The sequence below is a fragment of the Electrona antarctica genome (genome assembly GCF_951216825.1).
Source record: "Electrona antarctica genome assembly, chromosome: 7".
Taxonomy (NCBI): Eukaryota; Metazoa; Chordata; class Actinopteri; order Myctophiformes; family Myctophidae; genus Electrona; species Electrona antarctica.
In genome coordinates this window covers 11,910,113-11,935,435 of record NC_136812.1, presented here as the reverse complement: position 1 = coordinate 11,935,435, position 25,323 = coordinate 11,910,113, and the positions used below count along the sequence as shown (strand labels likewise).

At 43.9% G+C, this 25,323-nt stretch overlaps 2 protein-coding genes across 9 annotated transcripts in view; both read right to left on the bottom strand.

Moving 5' to 3' along the window:
* Positions 1–1,165: 1,165 nt before the first annotated feature.
* On the bottom strand, positions 1,166–10,087 carry LOC306926413 (uncharacterized protein). 5 transcript variants are annotated; one of them, XM_079505684.1, is made up of 7 exons: positions 9,682–10,087; positions 9,088–9,258; positions 6,238–6,312; positions 5,621–5,754; positions 5,033–5,207; positions 4,429–4,554; positions 1,166–2,312 (listed from the first exon to the last, which is right to left on the bottom strand). In XM_079505684.1, exons 1-7 carry the CDS (start codon positions 9,826–9,828, stop codon positions 2,262–2,264), a joined length of 879 nt encoding a protein of 292 aa, XP_079361810.1. In that variant the 5' UTR covers positions 9,829–10,087; the 3' UTR covers positions 1,166–2,261. The 5 variants fall into 5 exon arrangements, with proteins under 5 accessions (XP_079361810.1, XP_079361808.1, XP_079361809.1 ...); XM_079505682.1 differs by having other exon boundaries at positions 9,046–9,258; positions 9,682–10,086; XM_079505683.1 differs by having other exon boundaries at positions 5,033–5,201; positions 9,046–9,258; positions 9,682–10,085.
* Positions 10,088–12,121: 2,034 nt separating this feature from the next.
* hps3 (HPS3 biogenesis of lysosomal organelles complex 2 subunit 1) overlaps positions 12,122–25,323 on the bottom strand; it is a 27,797-nt gene continuing 14,595 nt past the window's right edge. For all 4 annotated transcript variants that reach the window (XM_079505308.1, XM_079505307.1, XM_079505310.1 and 1 more), the window contains 10 exons: positions 24,316–24,427; positions 23,283–23,698; positions 22,662–22,839; positions 21,946–22,179; positions 18,958–19,296; positions 18,362–18,565; positions 17,589–17,693; positions 17,001–17,210; positions 14,518–14,605; positions 12,122–13,299 (listed from right to left, as the gene is read on the bottom strand). In XM_079505308.1, the coding sequence (XP_079361434.1) occupies positions 13,172–13,299; positions 14,518–14,605; positions 17,001–17,210; positions 17,589–17,693; positions 18,362–18,565; positions 18,958–19,296; positions 21,946–22,179; positions 22,662–22,839; positions 23,283–23,698; positions 24,316–24,427 (2,014 nt within the window). In that variant the 3' untranslated portion in view covers positions 12,122–13,171. The remainder of the gene's footprint in view (positions 13,300–14,517; positions 14,606–17,000; positions 17,211–17,588; positions 17,694–18,361; positions 18,566–18,957; positions 19,297–21,945; positions 22,180–22,661; positions 22,840–23,282; positions 23,699–24,315; positions 24,428–25,323) is intronic.

Below are 25,323 nucleotides of genomic sequence, written 5' to 3'. Positions count from 1 at the left end.
TCATTGGAAGTAACACCTTGATGCCAATAATCTATTAGGCTTGTGTTCACCGGGTCCATGTACAGCTCGGTCGAGGTCTATATATGGGAGGTCTTTTTGACCAGGGTGTGTAGGTGGAAGTGGTCTGTAATGCATGTACAACAGATGGAGGGTCTGTAAGGTGGTCTGTGGGTGGGCCATGTACTGTACAACAGATGGAGGGTCTGTAAGGTGGGCTGTGGGTGGGCCATGTACTGTACAACAGATGGAGGGTCTGTAAGGTGGTCTGTGGGTGGGCCATGTACTGTACAACAGATGGAGGGTCTGTAAGGGGGTCTGTGGGTGGGCCATGTACTGTACAACAGATGGAGGGTCTGTAAGGTGGTCTGTGGGTGGGCCATGTACTGTACAACAGATGGAGGGTCTGTAAGGGGGTCTGTGGGTGGGCCATGTACTGTAAAACAGATGGAGGGTCTGTAAGGTGGTCTGTGGGTGGGCCATGTACTGTAGGCAGCTGGGTCTGTTGGTTGGTTGTAGGTTTCTTGCCACAAACAACCTTTGTGATACTGATAGGAAGAGCCCAAAAAGCACAGCATGGAGCATCCAGAAAGAGACATAAAAGCACAGCATGGAGCATCCAGAAAGAGACATAAAAGCACAGCATGGAGCATCCAGAAAGAGACATAAAAGCACAGCATGGAGCATCCAGAAAGAGACATAAAAGCACAGCATGGAGCATCCAGAAAGAGACATAAAAGCACAGCATGGAGCATCCAGAAAGAGACATAAAAGCACAGCATGGAGCATCCAGAAAGAGACATAAAAGCACAGCATGGAGCATCCAGAAAGAGACATAAAAGCACAGCATGGAGCATCCAGAAAGAGACATAAAAGCACAGCATGGAGCATCCAGAAAGAGACATAAAAGCACAGCATGGAGCATCCAGAAAGAGACACAAAAGCACAGCATGGAGCATCCAGAAAGAGACATAAAAGTGCAAGCCCCTTTGACCTTGATAGCATCCCTGAGAAACTGATCAATATTGCAAGTGGTTCACGTTGCGTTTGAGAAAGCTGGTGAAGTAAATGAATAGAGAGAAACTGTTTTCCTCCTCTATAGCACACAAACAAACATAAGGACTTGAAAATACGGAGAAGTAGTTCGGAGGCAGACAGGCAGGCAACGTTGTTTGGGAGTCCGGTTTTATTTCAGAGTACAGAGTACAAACTCAACAGAATCACAGAGCTCTCCGGCGGCCCGTCCGGCCTGGGAGAGTGGCACACAATACAGTACATTTCATTGGGTCTTAAATAGCAAACAGGACAGAGACAAGAAATGCAAAGGTGGTCTCAACCCCCCTGTACCAAATGCTACAGCTACATCTATTTACATAGAATGCCAGGACAATGACATGTCCTGTTGGTCTCTCAGTTAGGGAAGACAGAGACTCAGGTTTACACGTTTTGTTTAAAACGGTTATTTATGCTATTATGAATGAATTGTGGTTCCATAATACACCACACTGGTAATAAAAGAGCCATCACTCTTCCTCCAGCCAACACTATTATTTTCTATGCTGTAGTAATATAAGGACTTAGCCAAAAATAAAGTAAAATCGATGTAAATTGTTTATTAAAGGTTTTCCATTTTAATTTCAGCCTGATTCAATATCCGTTTCCATAATAAATATTAAATAGCCCTAACCCAAAGAAATTCACATTATAAACCAGCAGTTGTCTTCAGGTGACCTTCCTTTGCAGTAACATTGAATTTGTCAACATTCTTCTCACAATGGTTTGACGGGAGACTTCATTAAGTCATCAATGTTTCATTTGATTTAATTTGTACATTTTGCATGCTATATTATTATGTACACAGTATTATGTATCGTTTGAGTCAGCCCAACAAACCAACCCTCATTGATGTTTCTATGACAATCCATGGCAGAGTAAATTAGTACACTCAGTGTAGAATATTAATGTATTTTATTCATCTGCTTATTTTAGGTATGTGTTCTAGGTTAAGCAACTACCCGACTGCTAGCATGTCAAATCTGAACTACATGCGTTCGTCTCATCCTGACAAACGTCAATATGAACTCTTATTTTACAGCACATAAAACATTTACAAAATAAATATTTCCTGGTAAAACGGAATAGGCTCTGTTTTGGCATGAGGAAAATGTCCACAACACACAAAATAAACTTCACAGTTGAACTCAGTTGGGGGGGGATGGGGAGCGGCTCCTCTAGTCTTGTAAGGGAAGCAATGCATGTGCTCGTTACCGCTCGACCACTTCTGTCTCGCGTCTTCCAGCCCAATCACATTTAGTCTGATAAGAAGAGATTGAGAGATGGTCATACATTGTAGGGTTCCATTTACGTCTCTTTCACATTATTGACATAGGTAATTACGGGCTTTATCTGGCTTTACCTGATTGAAGAGATCAATATAAAAAGAAAGTAAAAACATATCTTTCTACAGTAGATGCTTCTGATCCACCGCCCAAAAAAAGTAGATATTGTCATTTTAGTTAGTCCGACGTCCCAATAATCCAACACCCATAAATCCGACTACCCAAATATTCCGACCATAGAGCCCCATACTAACCCTATCCCCAAACCATAGAGCCCCATACTAACCCTATCCCCAAACCATAGAGCCCCATACTAACCCTATCCCCTAACCATAGAGCCCCATACTAACCCTATCCCCTAACCATAGAGCCCCATACTAACCCTATCCCCAAACCATAGAGCCCCATACTAACCCTATCCCCTAACCATAGAGCCCCATACTAACCCTATCCCCTAACCATAGAGCCCCATACTAACCCTATCCCCAAACCATAGAGCCCCATACTAACCCTATCCAATCCACTTTATTTATATAGCACATTTTCTATTTCTGCTGTACAGAAAGTTAAAAGCTAAATACACTAGAAAGCTAAAACAAAAGACACCAACAAACCACACAGTAGAAAAAGGACACATTACAACAAAGCCACAGAAAAACACAGAACTCTCAAATGGAATTAAAAGCCAAGGTGTACAGGTGGGTCTTAAAGCGAGATTTAAAAGTCTCGATGGTGGGGGCCAGTTTCACATGGGAAGGGAGCTCATTCCACAGTTTGGGGGCACCTCTGGTTTTTAAACGTGCCTTTTTTGTGACCTGGAGATTCAACTGGCCAGCAGGGTATCCCCAAACCCCAACCATAGAGCCCCATACTAACCCTATCCCCAAACCCTAACAATAGAGCCCCATACTAACCCTATCCCCAAACCATAGAGCCCCATACTAACCCTATCCCCAAACCATAGAGCCCCATACTAACCCTATCCCCTAACGCATGCCCCCCATTTTGGGTTTGGGCTAGGAGTAAAATAAACAAGACCCAGAGTGAACACTGTAGTCTGTGCTGCTCCTTAACGCCCATCTGGGAACTGGTTCGAATCGTAGCGGGCCGGTACCGTAGAGAGATGAGCTCAGCAATTTCTGCACATTAGATTTTGAAGTTAGAACTTATTGAAGGTTTGGCCTAAGGGTGGTGCTAGAGGACAGCTGAAATCAGTAGGGAGAAACAACCTATGTACACTACAGGCAACATTTTCATTCTGCTTTAAGTAGCAAGTGAGGGGTCAAACAAGGGTGTTTTCATGATTCTGAATCCATTGCAAGCATTTGTTATTCACGAAAAACCCTCCTTGGGCTAAAAACGGCCATAGCCATCATAACAAATGTGATGACCTCATCACATTTGGAAAAGTTTGACCACTCACTCACATGCCATTTAAAGCAGAATAAAAAATGTGATTATTTTGCCTGTATATAGGTTATTAATGGTAACCCCAACTGTCACAGATTCCCCTATAGGGAAACTGAATTTCAATCTTTGTGAGATGTGTTACTAGACACCTTTACAAACGGTAAGGAATTTATTCCCAGATTATTTTTTGCAGCAGCAGCAATGCTTCACAACATAACAGAACATAACGGAGGATAGTCATTACCTCAGGATAGTCATGGTTACTGAGGATAGAGGTCTTACCTCAGGGTAGTCATGGTTACTGAGGATAGAGGTCTTACCTCAGGGTAGTCATGGTTACTGAGGATGTATAGAGGTCTTACCTCAGGGTAGTCATGGTTACTGAGGATGTATAGAGGTCTTACCTCAGGGTAGTCATGGTTACTGAGGATAGAGGTCTTACCTCAGGGTAGTCATGGTTACTGAGGATGTATAGAGGTCTTACCTCAGGGTAGTCATGGTTACTGAGGATGTATAGAGGTCTTACCTCAGGGTAGTCATGGTTACTGAGGATGTATAGAGGTCTTACCTCAGGGTAGTCATGGTTACTGAGGATAGAGGTCTTACCTCAGGGTAGTCATGGTTACTGAGGATAGAGGTCTTACCTCAGGGTAGTCATGGTTACTGAGGATAGAGGTCTTACCTCAGGGTAGTCATGGTTACTGAGGATGTATAGAGGTCCGTGTCCAGTGAGCCTGAGGACGTGTTCTCCAGTCCAGCCTTCAGCAGGGGAGTCGGGGACGAACCACGCTCTAGAGCCCTGCACACACTAGACCCCCCCCCCCCCCCCCCCCCACACACACACACACACACACACACACACACACACACACACACACACACACACACACACACACACACACACACACACACACACACACACACACACACACACACACACACACACACACACACACACACACACACACACACACACACACACACACACACACACACACACACACACACACACACACACACACACACACACACACTTTATGGTGGGTCTGAATAAACTGGTCAGACAAACCTCCAAAATAGCACATCTTTAAGCTCATCACTGTTGTGAGCTTGTAGATTGGCTATCTTTGCTACTTTTGTGTGACACTGTAGTATGACAAAGCAGGCCGTTAATTTACGGAAGAAAACGAAAACATTAAAAGTTGAAATATGGAGAAACAAGGTGTCCGTTGACCTTGATACTTTAAGGGCCTACATTATAATGAAATGTGTGTGTCGAAACTCACCTTTAGATATGTGAAAGTTAATTTTTTCCCTTGCTGGTTCAAGATCCGTCTCCGGAAAAGTGCTAGCAGTCTATTCTGCATCTGGCTGGCTGACCAGCCGTAGTCAACGGTGATGCGAGCAGTCATTCCCATGGCAGCCAGTGCTGCTCGCTCCTTGCCGTGTGGAATACTGTGTCTTGAAAGGAGGAAGGACCATTAGAATACCTATAAACAGTGAATATGTCAACCAAAACATTTTAGAGACAGTGTCACTGCATGCAGAGTAGACTGGTTACCCGTTTCGGTTTGTGTAAGACAATTCATGTTGCCTTTGAAAGTGGAGAGAATATTGAGGATGTCTGACGAGTTTGTGGTTGTAAGAATACACACCTTCATTGAAATGGTAAATGGTGCATTCATAAAGCGCATTGGGCATTACATTCATTAATGCTGGCGGAGGATCAAACCGGGAACCTTCCAATTCCCATCTGTCACTCTGCTTCCTGGGCCACTGCCCACCATCTTATAATAATTATCACTTTAGCATGGACAACAATCTCAGTATCTACAATGAATGAATAACGTGCACACACACACACATACACACACCTGTCTATCTGTGCCATATAATGGTCTCTGGGTAAGCAGACAACGTCTTTGACGACCAGTCCTGTGGTCTGTAGGGCCGGTCTCCTCCACTTGGGACGACGAGCTCTGTTCTGAGAGGCTACTGGATCTCCTGGCTGTAAGAGCACACCACCATTCAGACAAGTAGATATATACACACACACTCACATTAGCTTGATGCATTGATATGATACATTCACGTACATTTAGAGATTGTTTAGTTGATCCTGATCATTTAAGGCTGCGGCAGAACTATGTATGTTGGTGTGTGGTATTTAAATGTTGTACGGGTCACTGTGTGCCTTTGTTGTCTTGTATTGTATTGTATTGTATTGTATTGTATTGTATCTGTATGCTGCAGGGCAGGTCTTTGGGGTCCAAGACAAATTTCTCCCTCGGGAGACAAAATAAAGAAACCTTGAACCTTGAACAATAAATATCGTAATCGAAAGTAGACATATTTAACAGATCAATTGACAAAAAGACAGAAAGTGAAAGTAAATGTCCACTACTACTTTCAAATCTTTGAGACTTATTGAGACACAAACAGACAAACATATGTCGAAAGAAAGACAAAGAACATCCTTGATAACACTTACTGGGGTCACGACAGAGGAATGGTCTGACCTGATCTCCATCAGCTCGCTCTCAGACACCTTGATGGGAGAAAAGACCTGGGAGGAAGATTGATTGATTGATTGAAAACAGTTTGCAGAATTACAGTACATTTCAAGCACAAACTCAATACAAAGGCTGTTAACTGTGAGTGGACGACCCAATTAAGCATTACACTTGTTTACAACAGGGTCCACCATGTTCAATTCATCAAAACATTTAGAGACGTACAAATAGACACTTCTATATAGACAAAGAACAGTACAGGAATTCATCATAATGGAGGTAAAAAGGGAAAAGAAACATGTACAGTGAGGGGAAAAAGGGGGGGGGGGCGGTGGGGGGGGAATTCAGATTTTACGGGGGCCAGTTTTGAATTGCAGCCATCCGTAGGTGCCCTTTGAGAGCGGTTTTGAAGGAGTCAAGGGATTCGCATGTCTTAATGACTGTTGGTAGGGCGTTCCACATTTTGGTGGCATAGGAGCGAAAAGAATTTAGTCCCTTGTTTGTGCCGAATCTGGGTTGAACATGGTTCGTTGCACTCCCTCTGGTGTTGTGGGTGTGGACTTCGTTAACATTAAGGAAGTATCTACACAGGTACATGGGTATCTTGGTGGAGTATCGAATCTTGTGGACCAGACCCATTGCAAGATGCTGTACTCTGTCGCCGACCCTAAGCCATGCCAGTCTGTCAAAGTGGGCAGGGGTGAGGTGGGTTCGGGGGGTGAGGCCAAGTAGGAGCCTGACCAGTTTGTTTTGGGAGGTCTGGAGCCTAGTTTTAAGGGCCTTTGAGGTGCTGTGGTACCAGGAGGTGCATGCATAGTCAAAGAAGCCTTGTACAAGGGCTCCTGTTAAGGTCTTCAAGGTGTTTTTGTCGACCAGTGAGGAGATCCTGTAAAGGAATCTTGTTCTTTGGTTGACTTTTTTGATTACGTTGGTGGCCATTTTATCACTGGAAAGATTAGCCTCCAGGATGGAACCTAGGTAGGTAATTTCATCTTTACGTGTGATAACATTGTCACCCACTCTAACCAAGAAGCCATTTGCCTTGCTGAGATTACAATTAGATCCAAAGAGAATGGATTCAGTTTTTCCCAGGTGTAAAGATAGTTTGTTATCAGCGAGCCAGGTGCAGATTCTACCGAGTTCAGAGCTGAGGGCATTTTCAACCTGCAGTTTGTCCCTGTCCGAGACCAACAGTGCCGAGTCATCTGCGAACAGGAACAAGTTGCAGTCACAAGCTGAAGTCATGTCGTTTACATATATTAGGAACAGTAGAGGCCCTAGTATGCTTCCTTGTGGAACGCCACAGCTCACTGGGAGGGGGGGGGGGGACAGTGTTCCGTTCACTTATCACGTACCACCATCTGTTCTCTCCCCTCCAGGTAGGATTGCATCCAGCTCACTGATGTGCTATCGAAACCAATTGCTTTTAGCTTGTTAACCAGTATGGAGTGGTTCACGGTGTCAAAAGCCTTTTGGAGGTCCAGCATGACCATGCCGCAGTATTTGCCAGTGTCCACCTCTTGTTTGATGTGGTCGCTCAAATAGAGAAGGCATGTGTCAGTGGAGTGGGATGTTCTGAAGCCAGATTGGAACTCGTACAATAATTTATTAGTGGCAAGATACTTTTCAACCCGTTCATAGACTATTTTTTCCATCACTTTACTCCCTTTCTTGTGCAGGGGGGTTACTTTGGCCAGTTTGAAATCTAGGGGGACCTGTCCCTGTTTGATGGAGAGGTTTACTATGTGGGTGATGATTGGAGCTATAGAGATGGCTGAGTCTCTGAGAAATTTGGAGGGAATATTGTCATGGCCAGTGGCCTTGTGGGGTTGGAGGGCACTCAGTTTCTTAAGTACCTCATCAGTTGTTACCATAACTAGTTTAAAATCGTCTTTACAAACACCTAGGTTTCTGTAGAAGGTTTTAATGTGCTCTACACCAAAGAGCCCAGAGTGGGAGGGCAGATTGTTAACCAGCGTTGTTGCTATGTTTGTAAAGATGTTCAAGTAGTTGGCCACATCAAGCTTGTCAGTGATGAGAGTGTTGTTCGCTTTAATGTTTATGTTTGAAAACCTGGTTTTCAGTTTCTGACTACAGCCTAGTTGGTTGTTGAGTAGCTTCCAGAGCTCTCGAGGATTGTTTTTGTTTTCCTCAGCTTTATTATTAATAAAGTTACTTTTGGCGGATTTGATCATGGCAGTAACATTATTTCTTAGCCTGTTTCGTTGGGTTTTTAGGTTGTCCAGCTGAGCTTGGAGACCCCTGTTGAAGCGCTTGGCAAGCTTTGACTTGCATTTTAGAAATTCAGAGCATTTTTTGTCTCTGGCATTCGTTGCAGTCATTATGTCCGAATTCATCCATGGCTCCGAGCGGGTTTTGACCCTGATGGTTCTCAGAGGAGCCATGTTGTTCAGTACTGATGTAAATTTGGTTTTGAAGCCAAGCCAAGCTTCTTCGACAAGTGTGCTGTTAAGCTCATCGGACCAATCCAGACTCTCCAATTCTTGGTTAAAGACCTCACTAGAGTGCAGGAGGAATGAGGAGACACAATGAACAGCCAAAGAGAAAAGTCAATATATCTGTATTGCACATTTCACACTTTATTGCATAGCAAATGCACTTTCAGGTTGGGAATAAAAAAGATTTTATCCATCCAGGAGAGAGAACTCACACAGGTTACAGTACAGATTATAAAAGTGAAATTGGACGTGATGACACAAAGAAATGAGCAGACATAATTGGAACTGGAACACTTTCAAATTGAAAGTGGGACCTTTCCCACTTACCTCCATTTCTATGTGTATTTCCTGGATAGCAGGGACCCCCACCTCATCCACTCCCGATGTAGACCGCCTGCTTCTCTTGGTTTGCACATGCTGCCCATGATCCTCTGAGTCAGGAAGCAAAGGATGCTCTCGCTGTTCATGAGAGGAAGAGCGAGACAACATGAAGATGCTTCTGAAAAGGACACACAACTTAGAAATGATAAGTGGTGTGTCCTTTTCAGAAGCATCAATTCAAGTAATTGAGATACAGGTTAATTAACTAGATCAATAACATATTTGAGGTGAACGATAGGAACATTTGAATCAGGCAAACATCTTGGCCTGATGGAACCCCAGAATAATCAAATTAGTCTTGTGCCATCATAAACAACAGACTACAAATGTTTTGGAAGCAAACTATCAGTCAAAAAGTGTAAAAGAAGATTTATACGTTTATATTACATTCTGGGTGTTATGTGAAAATAGATTTTCTGTTTTTTGTTTTACAAAAACATATAACTTATACCCACTTTAAATCACACCTTAAGCAAGACAATTACATATTTTATACATTATCATCTTCATACACATATTTATGCCTCCTTCAAACCTCCAGAAACAGCTTGTTCTAAAGTAAACACTACAGTCCAGCCCTACCTGTTCTTCACAGCTGCTCTCCTGCAGGATGACAGGCTCCTGTATGATAACAGTGTAGGGATCATCTTCCTGTGAGGTGAACAGCTCCATTTCAATGTGCTCTGTGGTGGTGACCAGTACTTCTGGCCTCTTCTCGACAAAACTCATCCTTTTCTCGACGTGGTTCGTACTTTTTTCCTACTTCTCGTTTTTCTTTGTTCCTGAACACTTCTATAATCTCTCTCTCTTCTAACTCTTGTCAGCAGAGACTTAATTGTTTGTCTCGAGTGCTCCTTCCTGACTACTGTACCACCACTGTTCTTAACATTGCCAGGGTGCTACTATGCTAGCAGAGCCTCCCTCCAGTCCAAACAGCTGGGCTCTGATTAACTCAGGCAGAGAACTTTGTTGTTCTGCTTTGATTGGTTCAAAGGCTTGTGTTTGGAAGCTTTTGGTTAGTCCAGAGCAGCAGGTCTCTCCTGTCCAGGGGTGTGTTCTAAATGTCTGATTGGTTCAGAGAGGTACTAGTACTACTGACATTGATGAAATCAAGTAATTTGAGTTACTCAAATAGCAGGCCTATTATTGGAAACAATAAAAAAATGTGACTTGAATATACTGTAGCAGAAATGTATGGTTCTTAAAACAAATATGATATCATCATGACATATTTCTACAAAGAGACATCCGTTTACAATTTGATATGTACAGTATGAATGTACGGTATGTGTGTGCAGATATGCATTGAGTTGCAAAAAAAGAAAGTAAAAGTAAGTAAGTAAAAAAACAGTAGTAGGACTGGACTTTACCGCGGTGTTGTGTAGAGCACTGGAATGTGTCATGTTATGTGAGAGAATACATCAATAAAATGTTTACGTGGTGTTGCAGATAGAAAGATGGATTCACCTTTGAACCGATGGGTGTTACTGCAGTTGATATGGACATTCTAAAAGAGGGACAGGTCACATGACTGAAACGAGACGGTAGACGAACATCAAACAGCACCAATCAAACTGCATCTATTACCTATAGGCCTGTTACATCACTGATCTGATGATTGAGTCATCATTCTCAAAAGGACATGAGCGCCCCGGGCATTCCATAGGTCCACTCCAAAATACCCTGTGAGATTCTCTCCAAGTACAAATGTAACCTTTGCACACTCCCAAATGGATAAATAAAACTGAGGATTTTACTGTGTATGTTGAAAAGCATCCTGATGATTTAACTATGTTTATGCTATAAGAAACATATCCCATGTCCACGTTACATGCATTACATTATGCATAAATACACAGATAAACTAATATAAAATAACATTACTGTAACTGTAGCATTTTAAATCAAGACATACTTTATTACTTATTTGTGTATACAGCAAATTCTTGCACAGGAAGTTCAATGTGCTTATTTAAGATGAAATATGTTAAGATACACTTTAAGTGTATCTGCATTAATAGAACACTATTAATGCATCGCATTAAATTACACACATAAAATAAGAGAATTAAAGATCCACCTGCATACAGCGTCAGCATGCAAATATAACACACATTTTCTTATCAAAAGTCTGTTAAAGCATAGCTGTCATACCTGTCTGACAGCCATGAACTCAACTTCATTCTCAATCTAGGATGGTTTGACTAAAAATGTAAGGCAGCCTAAGGTATGAAACAAAATGGATAAATTGACCACTTTCTGTCTCCCCCTGATAAAAAATAAAGGGAAGCTCCGCACCTCACACTCAGATCGGAGCACAATCAAAGTATTTATTTTGCAAGCTTTCGGTCTACTGACCTTCTTCAGGTTTCCCCCCTGATAAAATATATTGTCTACTGGACTACATAGCAGAGTGATGTTCTGTATCTTATCTAAATCAGCTTGCTTTGTATGAGACAAAATGTCAAGTGAACACTCAATAACAGCGACTAGGAATCAAGCCTTAATCAGCAATACTCGCGGAAGTATGCAGAAGCTGTTTCACTGCACAAGAAACCGATTCCAACAATCTGTAATAGACAGGTCGGTCCTGTCATGTTTCAGACCAGCATGTTCTTGAAACATGTAAGGGTGAATAATTTGATGGCTTGAAAGGTTGCTGAGCCATAATTTATATGCCTACTCCTGGATTATGAAAAAGGTGGCTACTATTATACAGTAGCCTACATTATAGTACAAGTTCTCCACACCATGTTCAATTTAGTCAGATAAACAAGCTGCACACACTAAAAGCCTCAGTGTTCATTGATTTAACCCATTTAGGCCTGATGTCGAAATTAAAAAAAAATATTCTAAATCCTCCAGTTTTCTGAAATAAATATTTTCACGATTTTTCAAAAATAGCAGACCTACAAGCTCATAGCGCGCCACTCGGTGGCGCGCTATGAGCTTGTAGATCTGCTATTTTTCAATAGCTAAATTATAACATAATGTTTAAAACACCAAAACACCAGAATGAGTTAACCATTTGTAACTCCAAAAGCGTAACAAATGTAATCAAATGTATGTACTGTACCAGTGTGAGTTAAATCAACACCGACACCTTTATTATGTACTAGCTTGCAATGAGGTCCATGGGCATTGGGCAAGGTAAAAACTGTTATGATGAAAAGGAAGTGTATGACAAAGAAAAAAGAACTTGGAGGCTGAATGCTAAGTGAAACCAAACAATGTAGCCTTGTTCTCTCTCATTCCTCTTTTATTTCAGCAGAAGTTGATGAGGATGAATGAATGAATGCATCATCACACCACAGACTTTGAACACCCTGTTGCTGCGGAGTCAGGATCAGCCTAAAGGTGGCCTTACACTAGCCGATAATCGGGCATTTTTGACGCTCGGGAGGTGCCCGACCGCTCAAAGCGCGATCGGGATCGGCCCGATCAACATCAAGAATGTTTGATATTTGCTCTGCCCCGCTCCGATTATCCTGTAGTGTGTGGTGCTATCAGATTTCAGATTGAAAAAAATCGGCTAGTGTAAGGCCACCTTTAATGTACAATGTTGTTGACCTTCACCACCACTACGGTGATGATACAGACGACAATCTTTAGGCCTATTCATACTCCAGTTTTAGGTGATGCGTATACTCACCTTTTCGGTGGTTAGTAAAAACAGAGAGATGTGTTGGGGTGAGCGGTGAGGTGAGTCACTTATCACCGTGGCGTGACATCATGTTGTAGTTTTCGGTGGTCACCTTATCACCTAAACCTGAAGTATGGTATGAATAGGCCTGTACAGTACATATTGGTAGGAAACATGTCTAGTCTGTTGCAGACGAGATGCATCACACTAATTCACATAAAAATCACCAGACATGAACTCATTTTATGTCAATAAAGGCCTTTTATACCGCAATACTTAATAAGAAAACCTGTAAGTAAGCATCTCCATTTAATTGCATGCCAATGCTAGTGTACACCATTGATGTGCATTAAGTCAGTGCCACTTGCAGGGCTAAAACAAAAGTTACAGAATTTCTAACACATAACGAGCATACTATTTAAACATTTGTCAAGCCAATAGATGTTTCTGGCTACAGGCCAACAGATGAGGCAGGAAGTACAAGGCAGTGCCATCGTCAGGCAATAGTTCCAGGAACTCTGCCGGGCTCGTCTCCATGGCAACCACCACAAGCGTTTCTGAATGAATAAAGCACACAAAATGAGCTGTTAACCCATTTAGACCTACCATCGATTCTACAAATATTTTCTAAATCCTAACAGTTTTCTTGAAAAATCCATAATGCTTCTATGTCAGTTGTTCTAAAAAATATCTGTAATTGGCCACTGACCCCCATCTGAAAATATGTTGTTCCAGGGACCCCCCAGAAGCAAAGATTTGAGTTAAAAACGTTCGCTCTGAAAGAATATATATTCAAAGATTTGTGCCACATTTTCACGAAATTTCAAAAATAACAGACCTACAAGCTTGTAGCTTGTAGATCTGCTATTTTTCTATAGCTAAAGTGTAACATAATGCTTAAAACACCAAAAGGGGTTCCCGCCCAAAATGGGTTTAGGACTCAATATAATGTAAGGTTACGCCATATGACAGCCAAGTCTATGGGATTTTTAACGTTTGTTCAGAGCACTGTAGCGAACTAAAATAAAAGCCTGGGTACCGACCGAGGCTATGGCAGTAAATGACAACGTAAGATGTCATGTGGCCAATATACAAATACATCTTGCGGCCCTCACTTCACACAAGTGTGGTTTTTGAGGGGCGCTAGCCGCTCTTATATACAGCTTTTTGACCTAACTCGTGTCACAATTGCCATTGACAATGAAAGGAGAATTTACGTCATATGTGTCTGAGCAAATCTGCTTTTTGTGCTAACACAAACATTAAATGCCATTGACAATGAAAGGGGAAGTTACGTCATATGTGTCTGAGTAAATCGGCTATGTATATAATTCTCGTTAATATTATTTGCGTCGGTAGGTATAACATGAGCGAGAAGTGGTACAGTGTGGGGCATTGTGTAATGCCTTATCTCAGTGACGTGAAAAAACTAGGGCATGTGGAGGAGGTCGGCGGCCCTCACTTCACACAGGTGTGAATCTTTTCTACCCAATTTAGTCCGGCAGTTCCCCTGAAAAACCCAACACGGTCCCCGTCGCTGCTAACCTGCTGTTGCAACATGGAGAAATCAATCCCTGTAACATGGTGGAATGAAACCCCAGCAGAACAGTGTTTAACCCTGCACTACCTATTTGGCCTGTCTAGTATCTATTTAGATTTTTTATGGAAACAATTAAAAAGATACAGGTCACCAGTTTGTTCATACTTCTATTAATAATAATAATAATAATAATAATGAAAAAGAAAAAGGTTGCATGTGGTTGGTAGCAGTGTACCTTTGAGAGCCGCCAGCAGAATGGCGTTGTCCGATGCCGCTCTGGTCCTTTCACACAGCTCTGGGAGCAGCTTCTGCCACCATAACGCCTTGAAAAGGTCACACAAAACACATCCATGAGTCAAAGGCAGACAGGTGGTCCTTATGGGTCATTTGTTGGCATATCACAAATCACAATTTACCTGCAGTGCAGGCGGACCACACACACTCACAGAGACATCAAACAGCACTGTTTACATTACAGAACATGGTTCATCTTACAGTCAGGGAGTGTGTTTGTGCTCAGTTCCATGGCCTTAAGGCCATTAATTAGGTCACCAAAATTAGTAGGGTTTATCCTTGCTGAGCACAATCTGTTCAATTAGATTGATACATGTGTGTATAAAAACATGCCCCCTCAGTACATCTCCAGACCTTCCATAGTATTGTGGTGGTGTTTTGTGCACAGACATAGACATTAACAAACATTAACCCATTTTTACCTGAGATCAGATTCTAAAAATGTCTTCTAAATCCTGACAGTTTTCTGAAAAAGCTATGTTTCTATGTCAGTCGTTCTTCGATTTTTGGCGCGCTATGAGCTTGTAGATCTGCTATATTTCAATAGCTAAAGCACAACATAATGCTAACACCAAAAGGGGTTCCCACCCAATATGGGTTAACTAGAACTGTTATACGACTGCTACAGTACAACACTAATTTATAGCACAATGTAACATTTCAAAATAAACATGGTGAAATCAAATCGATAGAAAAAAGTAATTTTGGGTGTGAACTATACAGTATAGACTAGGTTATGCGCATGCCATCATGATCATACCCGGACGTTATGCGGGAATGCCTCCTGACTGAGTGGCCAAAAAACTACTTTCTGGCCTTCAAACTAAAGCCTATACATCCAAACAGAAAAGTCCTATTTGATTGCATTAAACAACGTTAAACTGACTTTTGCACTCCATTTGCCACTCACTATATGCGTGCACATACCCTCCATGCCTTTAAGGCAGTGGTTCCCAAACTGTGGTGCGTGCTTCTAGGGGTGCGCGACATGAAAACGCTAATGGTGGTGCTATGAGTTTTATTTTAAATGTATTATCATATTATACCAATATATGGCACTGGTTGAATACTGCCTATGCTGCATATATAAGCCATATTCAGGTTCATATATGTGTATATATGTGGATAAATAGGAAATATTTGTCTCTATATAGCTTATGCAATTTATATTTCCATGTGCGGGGGTGCGTCAGCTAGGGCGGGAGGTAACAGGCATGGCCAAAAAGGTTTGAGAACCGCTGCTTTAAACCATTCTGGGCGGGAACCCCTTTTTGGTGTTTTAAGTATTATGTTATAATTTAGCTATTGAAAAATTGTGAAAATGTGGCGCAAATCTTTGAATATATATTCTTTCAACGTTTTTAACTCAAATCTTTGCTTCTGGGGGGGGTGGTCCCTGGAACGATATATTTTCAGATGTGGGTCGGTGGCCAAATGCATATAGTTTTTGGGGTCCTTGACATGAAGTAGTTTGAGAACCACTGACATAGAAACATTAGATTTAGAAGACATTTGGTTGAATCGAGCTCAGGTCTAAATGGGTTAAGGTGTGCAAGGAATGTGAACCATGGAGTAAATTGCGTACAGTCCTCCCCAGGTTCAGGGTGCTCTGCTCTGCACTGACCATGTGTGTGTCCATGTTCAGGGTGCTCTGCTCTGCACTGACCATGTGTGTGTCCATGTTCAGGGTGCTCTGCTCTGCACTGACCATGTGTGTGTCCATGTTCAGGGTGCTCTGCTCTGCACTGACCATGTGTGTGTCCATGTTCAGGGTGCTCTGCTCTGCACTGACCATGTGTGTGTGTCCATGTTCAGGGTGCTCTGCTCTGCACTGACCATGTGTGTGTCCATGTTCAGGGTGCTCTGCTCTGCACTGACCATGTGTGTGTCCATGTTCAGGGTGCTCTGCTCTGCACTGACCATGTGTGTGTCCATGTTCAGGGTGCTCTGCTCTGCACTGACCATGTGTGTGTCCATGTTCAGGGTGCTCTGCTCTGCACTGACCATGTGTGTGTCCATGTTCAGGGTGCTCTGCGCTGCACTGACCATGTGTGTGTCCATGTTCAGGGTGCTCTGCGCTGCACTGACCATGTGTGTGTCCATGTTCAGGGTGCTCTGCACTGCACTGACCATGTGTGTGTCCATGTTCAGGGTGCTCTGCGCTGCACTGACCATGTGTGTGTCCATGTTCAGGGTGCTCTGCACTGCACTGACCATGTGTGTGTCCATGTTCAGGGTGCTCTGCGCTGCACTGACCATGTGTGTGTCCATGTTCAGGGTGCTCTGCAATGCACTGACCATGTGTGTGTCCATGTTCAGGGTGCTCTGCTCTGCACTGACCATGTGTGTGTCCATGTTCAGGGTGCTCTGCTCTGCACTGACCATGTGTGTGTCCATGTTCAGGGTGCTCTGCTCTGCACTGACCATGTGTGTGTCCTGCAGCTGGTGGTTGGCGTAGGGTATGATGGCCTGAGGGCATCGGTCCAGCAGCTTCTCCATGCTGGTCTCGTACTGCCCCCTCCTGGTGGCACACAGCACGTGCAGGCTGAGGCCCCACAGAGTGTCCGCCTCGGACACCCGGTCCACCAGAGGGACGACGGAGCCCACGGACAGCGACGGACCACACAGCAGGGACTGGACAGAGACATTTGCACTGGTTTTTATATCTAATTAAGACACAACAAGAGCTGTGGAGCAGCGGTTCTTAACGACCTGTGACCCCCAGGGGTCCTTGAGGTGGTTCCAGGGAGTGTCCAGCAACATGCGTTAATATACCATCAACATTTAACCATTTTAAACCTATTTTATACTTCAGCTATTTAAAAAGAACCTGTCAAATTGTGAAAAAGGTTACACAAATCTTCTCTTATGGGGGTCCCTGGCACCTTATCTTCTCAGAAGGGGGTCCAAAAACATACACATTTAGGGGTCCTTGGAATGAATCCTGTGAAGGATGGTAGAAGGAAAGAGAAAGACGTTGTGTGTCCTTCCTTGAATCTGTTTGAGTTTTACCTGTAATTTGTGAAGCGCCTCCTGCTGTTGGGAAGTGGTAGTGAGAGCTGGAGTGAGAACACTGAGCCAGGGGTACAATATACCATAGTGGGAGCATGAATTAATCTGAAACACACGCACACGCACACACACACACACACACACACACACACACACACACGCACACACACACAAACTTTATTTATATCCACATAAAAAATACAAAAATACCTTGTACGAAGGACATAAACATTGACAGTGCAGTCAGACAATTGGGAAAACAGTCAGTTACAAAGTGCCTATAAGGCAGAACATTGTTACATACTGATACAATACAGTTGACATACCAACACAGTACACAAACCTAGCCTGGTGAAACCTGGACAACATTTCAAATCTGGTGGGGGGGGGGGGGGGGGGGGGGATGGGGCTCCCCGGCCAAATACCTTTTAACCCATTTTGACCTGAGATCAGATTCTAAAAATGTCTTCTACATCCCGACAGTTTTCAATAGCTAAAGCATAACATAATGCTAACACCAAAAGGGGTTCCCGCCCAAAATGGGTTAATACATTTGGGGCTCTTTGGCATGAATAAGTTTGAGAACTACCGATCTAGACTCCTGCAGAGCTACGCCAACTCACCAAGGATAGGTTTAGAACTACTGATCTAGACTCCTGCAGAGCTACGCCAACTCACCAAGGAATGTTTTTTTTACCATGCAATCACAAAGAAGGAAGAAAAGCAATGAACAATCAATCATTCTTCTAGTGATTAAAAACACGCCACTGCACCAGATCCTCGGCTGTCTTCAGGGACTTGCAGACAGGGGCTGCATGGGGCAGGCTGGAGCGCGCGTCAGGCTGCGTCTGGGTCAGCCGTTCAATGTAGACGGAGGCCAGTCGGAAGAGGAGCTCGTGGATGATGGTGTCCTGCGATGAGGCCATTAGCACCGCCTCCCAGAAGTCCACCAACAGCCCATCTTCACAGCCCAGATCCTACAGAACCAGAAGTAGACCGACTTATACCGATAGATTTTTTTCTTTAATCCATGTACCGGTATTACCGGTATATGGAATCACACGACTGAAAAAGTCCTTATGTGAGATTTGTGAAACACTGTGAGAGGAGTCTCCCCACACTAGCGCCGTTTCCTAAACAATTAACACAATATGTAAAATGATGATGTTTTGTTTTCGCTGCGCAAAATGCCATAGACGACATGGCTGGATTCTATGTATGGAATCCATCTTAATGACTGAAATCAGTCGTAGCGACTGATAACTTTAACCCACCATAGTGAACGCTGGTGGTATCAAAAATAGGTACACACAAGCTTCTTCTTTCTTTTGCTTTTAGTTTAGTCGGGCTAATAAACTAACTGGCGTACCTTGAAGATGCGGTCAGCCTGGTCCAGCTGTACTTTGTTGTTCTCATGCAGGGCCACCATGGCCGCCACCAGCAGGCCAGGCTGTGTGTGTGTGAGGTGTGTGGTCAAGGCTGTGGGCTGCATCGTCATCTGTGTGTGTGTGAGGTGCGTGGTGAAGGCTGTGGGCTGCATCATCATCTGTGTGTGTGTGAGGTGTGTGGTCAAGGCTGTGGGCATCGTCGTCTGTGTATGTGTGAGGTGTGTGGTCAAGGCTGTGGGCATCGTCGTCTGCGTGTCCCCCTGCTGGCCCCAGTGGAGCAGCAGCCTGGGCTCCTCGATGAAGCCGTACACCAGCAGCATCTACACACACACACGCACGGGCGCACGCACACACAGGGGTGGAAAAAGTAAAAGTATCAATATGAAAGTTCGGTAATACATAATTTGAGTAAAAGTACAAAAGTATTGGTATCAAAATGTGCTTAAAGTACCAAAAGTAGAAAGTACTCATTATGCAGAATGTTCCTTTTTTGTTTCATTTTAAAATGTATTAAATGTATTAAAAATCTTTTGAAAATAGCAGATCTACATGCAACGCATTGTGAGCTTGTAAATCTGCCGTCATTACTGAATATTCAAAACACTAAATTCAGCATTTGTCTTCATGATTAAGTGTCATGTCTGTGTTCTGTTTGGTGCCTGACTCTTCACTAAATAAAACCAGTATCCACAACAACAGCTTAGCCTCATTGTCTCTTCAGCAGCATTCTCAACAAACTAATCGGATCATGTTTGCATGCATGGATGTAGTTGGTTTGATTAGATCAAATCATTTGCTTCCTGACGACCTATATGCTGTCTGTCTGCCTGTACTTAGTACTCAGTAGTCACTAGAGACCATTGTCTGTTGGCCTTCACAACCCATAGCGAAGCCTAACAAAACAATCTGAGGCTGTTTGGTGCCAGTTCAGTTCCTCTGCGTTCTAATCCAATAATGTTGCCTCTTGGCTGGGGAAGGCAGAAAGAAACGCTCCAACACAGCCTTGTTCTTGCAGGTTGTAAAATCAGACGGGAGTCTGTTCTTAGTTGTCTGTTCTTAGTTGTCTGTTCTTAGTTGTCTGTTGTCTGTTCTTAGTTGTCTGTTCTTAGTTGTCTGTACTTAGTTGTCTGTTCTTAGTTGTCTGTTCTTAGTTGTCTGTTCTTAGTTGTCTGTACTTAGTTGTCTGTACTTAGTTGTCTGTTCTTAGTTGTCTGTTCTTAGTTGTCTGTACTTAGTTGTCTGTTCTTAGTTGTCTGTTCTTAGTTGTCTGTTCTTAGTTGTCTGTTCTTAGCTGTCTGTTCTTAGTTGTCTGTTCTTAGTTGGCTTACAAGAAAAACATGAATCTTGAAAAAGCACTAAAAATTAAGGAAACCAACACTCACTCCGACCTCAAATGAGATGATGACAGACTTTATCAGCTGCTAAAGTCAATCAACAGGTAAAATCTGTGTATTCAGTTAATATAGGCTGATGATGAATATCAGAAATTGTATGTAGGCTATAGTATAATTAATACCTAATGGAAGTAAAATAAGTACTTATCTAAATTCTCAACAAGAACAATAAAGAAGAGGAATGGCTGCTTTGTGTCCAGATGTATTTGAAGTGCAAAAACTGGCCTTAGCAGCTAGTGGCGAACACAGCATCACACTGCAGTGTCATGCACCTACACTCCAGTGTAGCCCCAGGGAGGATTAAACCCCTTTTGGACTGAGGTCGATTAAAAAAAGGCTTCTAAATCCTAACAGTTTTCTGAAAAACCCATGTTTCTATGGCAGTGGTGTTCAACCTTTTTCATGTCAAGGACCCCCAGAATTATCTGTATTAGGCTGCGGACCCCCATCTGAACATATGTTGTTCCAGGGACCCCCCAGATGCAAAGATTTGAGTTAAAAATGCTCTGAAATAACATATATTCAAAGATTTGCGCCACATTTTCACGATTTAAAAAAAATAGCAGACCTACAAGCTCGCCACCGAGTGGCGCGCTATGAGCTTGTAGATCTGCTATTTTTCAATAGCTAAAGCATAACATAATGCTAACACCAAAAGGGGTTCCCGCCCAAAATGGGTTAAACCCCTTTCAAACTCACCATCCCTATTCTGGGCATGTCATTATCTTTGAAGATTTCTTTTAAAAGAAAAAAAAATTAAATGCCAATTACTGTCTGTCACATTGCTAAAAAAATAAAAAATAAATGGGAAAATGGTGCATTTATATAGCACCTTTATCCAAGGCGCTTTACATAGATTGTGCATCAATTCACCCATTCACACACACATTCATACACCGATGGCGGCGGAAACCATGCAAGGCATCAACCAGCACATCAGGAGCAATTTGGGGTTCAGTGTCTTGCTCAAGGACACTTTCGACACTTTCTCTGGGGGGAGCCCGTGTTCGAACTGGCAACCTTGCGGTTACCATCCAGCCACTCTACCCCTGATCCACCGCCGCCACATTGCTCATAGCCTGCCCCAGCCAGTGTGATTTCTGGTCTAGAGGCTAGAGGGTTCACATTTGGAGAAAACAGCCGGTGGATCCTATCAGTGGCAGCGGTGGCCGAACGGATTGCGGAGCGGTCTTGATACCGGAAGGTCGCCAGTTCGAATCAGCGGTCCGACACGTTAAAATTACCACCGCTGAAGTGCCCTTGAACAAGGCATTGAACCACTACGATGAAATGTTCTATGAGCAGGGCCTGGCTGGAAATAAGTTCTTGAGCTTAGCCCAGATACCCTGGGTAAATATAGTAATCATTTCATTTCATTTCAGTTCACCGATCTGTGCCCCCCCCCCCCTCCTCCTCCTCCCCCTGATAGAACACAGACAGCTCCTGATTTCCTGACTCGTTTGCCCAGGCAAATTCTTATTCTTTTGAAAACAAAACGTCTGCGGTCCCCGAGGCTACATTGCTCACCACAGGAGACCCCCCCACACACACACACACACACACACACACACTGACCTCAGCGTGCCTAGTGATCAGCTGCGTGTACTGCGGTAGGTTTCCCAGGCGCAGCGCCATGGTTGCCATGGTAAGGGTCAGGGGAACGGACACGCCCGTGGTGTCCTCCACGTGCTGCAAGCGAACCAGCGCCGTGGCGGGACTGATGTTCGCCATGCCCGGGCTCGCACACACGCTCACCAGCTGCGAGGGCTCCGATTGGCTGAAGACGTCTATCACCTCGTCGGCTGCTTCCTGCAGACGCAAATGCATCACATGAATGTTACTTTCATGATATTTTCGGTTATGTTTCATCGGTAGGTTAAAATTGTAGTGTGTGTGTGTGTGTGTGTGTGGGGGGGGGGGGGGGGGGTGTAGTCTTAGATATAAGAAAGGCTAGATTGGCTGCTGGCCAATGGAGAGTGACGTCGCCACATGGCGGACATCTTGCTACAGCCAGCTGGCTCACTCATAACATGTACTTTTTGAGTGGTGTAAACCACTCCTACAACTGGCTTTGTTAGTCTGTGCAGAAACTCAGTTCACACGGGTGTGATTTTTTTTAAATAGACGGCCAGCATGTTCATGTGTTTGGGCCAATCAATCCCCGGAATGCACTCTGTTCCTACCCGGAAGGAGGAGTGAAATCGCCTCATGCGCTTTAGAGCAACTTAATGCAAGTGGATGGGAGGAGAAATCCAGTGCCGTCTCTATTAATATAAACTCTAAGACTGTACCTGGCTGAGGATCTGGTCTGCGTCCTCTAACAGGAAGTGCTTCAGGTAAAACAGGAAGCCTGGGCCATAAGAACATGGGCTGCTGGGAAGGGGGCGGTTCCTGGAGATGACGTCTGTGATTGACAGGTCAGACATCCTATAGTAAGGCAGAGCTAAGTGGCAGTCCCTCTGACCACTCCTACAGGGGAAAGAGCACAGCGGAGGAAAAGCCAGGAGAGAGTTTAACGTCATGTTCCAAACAAAAGACAGTGTGAGTGTGAGTGTGAGTGTGTGTCCCACACCAGAGTTTTGGTTCAATTTGAAAATAATTACAAATAATTAAAAACAAACTAAAATTACCGCTTATGCCCTATTCCAAAATGTCAAAGATTGCTGATCTACAAGCTTACAAGGCGTCACATTTGTGACACGTTGTGAGCTTGTAGATCTGCGGTTTTTGAAAACATTTTTCACCTATAATGATTGGGACATAATTGCCGATGCTGATGTTATGATGTAAATAATGGCCAATATATCGGCAACACGGATATATCGGTCAGGCTCTAGTGTGCTCTAGTGTGCTATCGTGCAAACATGGAGATACATATATTGGTCCATTTTGCTATATTAAGAGTATATTGCCTGCTGAAGCAGTCTCCGAGCTGGGCGCAGTTCTCCTTGAAGGCATCCTCAAGCTCTTGTCTTTCTGTCTCTCTGTCTCTCTGTCCGTCCACCTGCGTGTCGGTGTCTCTTTCTGCGTGGGTGCAGTCCGAGTTGTTGGGCGAGTCGGAGGGCTTCACAGAGCCGGCCCCCGAGGGGGGCGACAGCAAGGCAGTGCCGGCCCCCGGCCCCAGGTCGGAGGGCTTCACAGAAGCGCCCCCCGAGGGGGGCGACAGCAAGGCAGCGTCGGCCCCCGGCCCACGGCCGGAGGGCTTCACAGAGGCGGCCCCCGGGGGTGACAGCAAGGCAGCGCGGAGGAGCAGGTGGGATTCACTGAGGAGGTGCCAACAGCTCTGGGGCTGTGGGTTTGTCTCTGCGTAACGCCGGCTATATTCAAGCTGACGGACAGACACACACAGACACAGACAGACCCACACAGGCACAGGCACACACACACACACACACACACACACACACACACACACACACACACACACACACACACACACACACACACACACACACACACACACACACACACACACACACACACACACACACACACACACACACACACACACACACACACACACACACACACACACACACACACACACACAGATAAGTCACTGTGGACTACTTTTTAAACCATTGCTTAAGAAAATTACATTTAAATTTAACTAGACCGGTGCCCGGCTGTAGAGCACAGAGTCGGTAACGATGGAAGTTGGAGATCCATGCCCCACCCGGCTATGCGATACCCGTTGTACCCTTGTCAGAGAACGTGTGTGTCGAATTTGTAGTCGGTGGGGCGAACGGCTTTCGTGTTACGTGGATTACAGACGTACACACAGACATTTATAGATAGATAAAAGTCTCCAATAGTGTGTATTGGAGTGTAAGAGTGTAATATCTTTTGTTTCTAAATGTTTGTTTATACGGTATATGTTCTTATTGGAATTATCTGAATTTGTTTAACACAAGTGTAATTTTGTGTGTGTGTGTGTGTGTGTACCATCTCATGATAGAGTTCGATGGGGGACACCGTGTTGATCACATAGAGGTTCCAGCCATGCCCCATGCTGCTGCTGGACTCTCTGGGACGAGCACTGGCCCACTTCTTGCTCCTGGAGTCAGAGGACACACAGAGACAGCTAACAGGAAGTACAATCACAGAGTTCAAACCTTAGAGTATATAATAATAGAGACGTCACCGAGGAAACCCTGAGCCCAAATGGCCGAATTTGGTATTGCAGCTCGAGCCAGCGCTGGGCCGTTGACTATCGTTGCGCACGTTCATGTTATTGGGGCAATGACACGTGAACGCTATGTTTCATACGTGAACGCACGCAAATGGCGCAATGATAGTCAATGGCCAGCACGTTCATGTGTTTGGGGCAATCCATCCCAGAATGCACTCAATGAGTGAAATCTCCTCATGCGCTTTTGAGCAACTTAATGCAAGTGGATGGGAGGAGAAATCCGGTGACGTCTCTATTAATATATACTCTAAGGTTCAAACCCGTACTCAATACAAACCGCTACTAACAACAGCATGTTCAGCAGGACATCCTATATCCCTCTCTGTCTGTGAGACACAATACTTACGGATTGTAGCTTTAAGGATGAACACCCAACAGCTTGATTACGTTTCTCAGACCAGATTCCACTGCTGTCAGCCCCGTAGTCATTGTATGTGAAATTTAGTATGCATTAATGACCAATGATATTTGAGAACAGACATAATACTGGTGTATTATTCAGGTGTCTTCCAAACATCTTCAACATGTTATTATATAACTGAAAGGACGACATTCGTGTCTGCAGGACACCTAGAATATGTTTTACAATAGATTACAAATGTAGAGCACATTACACATTATCTGAGCCAAGTTGTTATTTTGTATGTGCACATATACTGTAAGTAAGCACATACATAAATGCACTGCCACCACACCAGAGAACAGTTACACCTTACGGTTACTGTAGGTAGTAGCTATTATAAATAATGTACATATTGTCC

What these genes read in the sequence shown, in the direction of transcription:
- LOC306926413 (XM_079505682.1), bottom strand. Translation starts at nt 9,828, where the DNA reads ATGAGTTTTGTCGAGAAGAGGCCAGAAGTACTGGTCACCACCACAGAG. An exon ending in AGAGCAGCTGTGAAGAACAG is followed by an intron (nt 9,259 to 9,681) that starts GTAGGGCTGGAC and finishes GCTTCTGAAAAG; the next exon opens with GACACACCACTTATCATTTC. An exon ending in GTAACCATGACTACCCTGAG is followed by an intron (nt 2,313 to 4,428) that starts GTAAGACCTCTA and finishes TCTTCTTATCAG; the next exon opens with ACTAAATGTGATTGGGCTGG.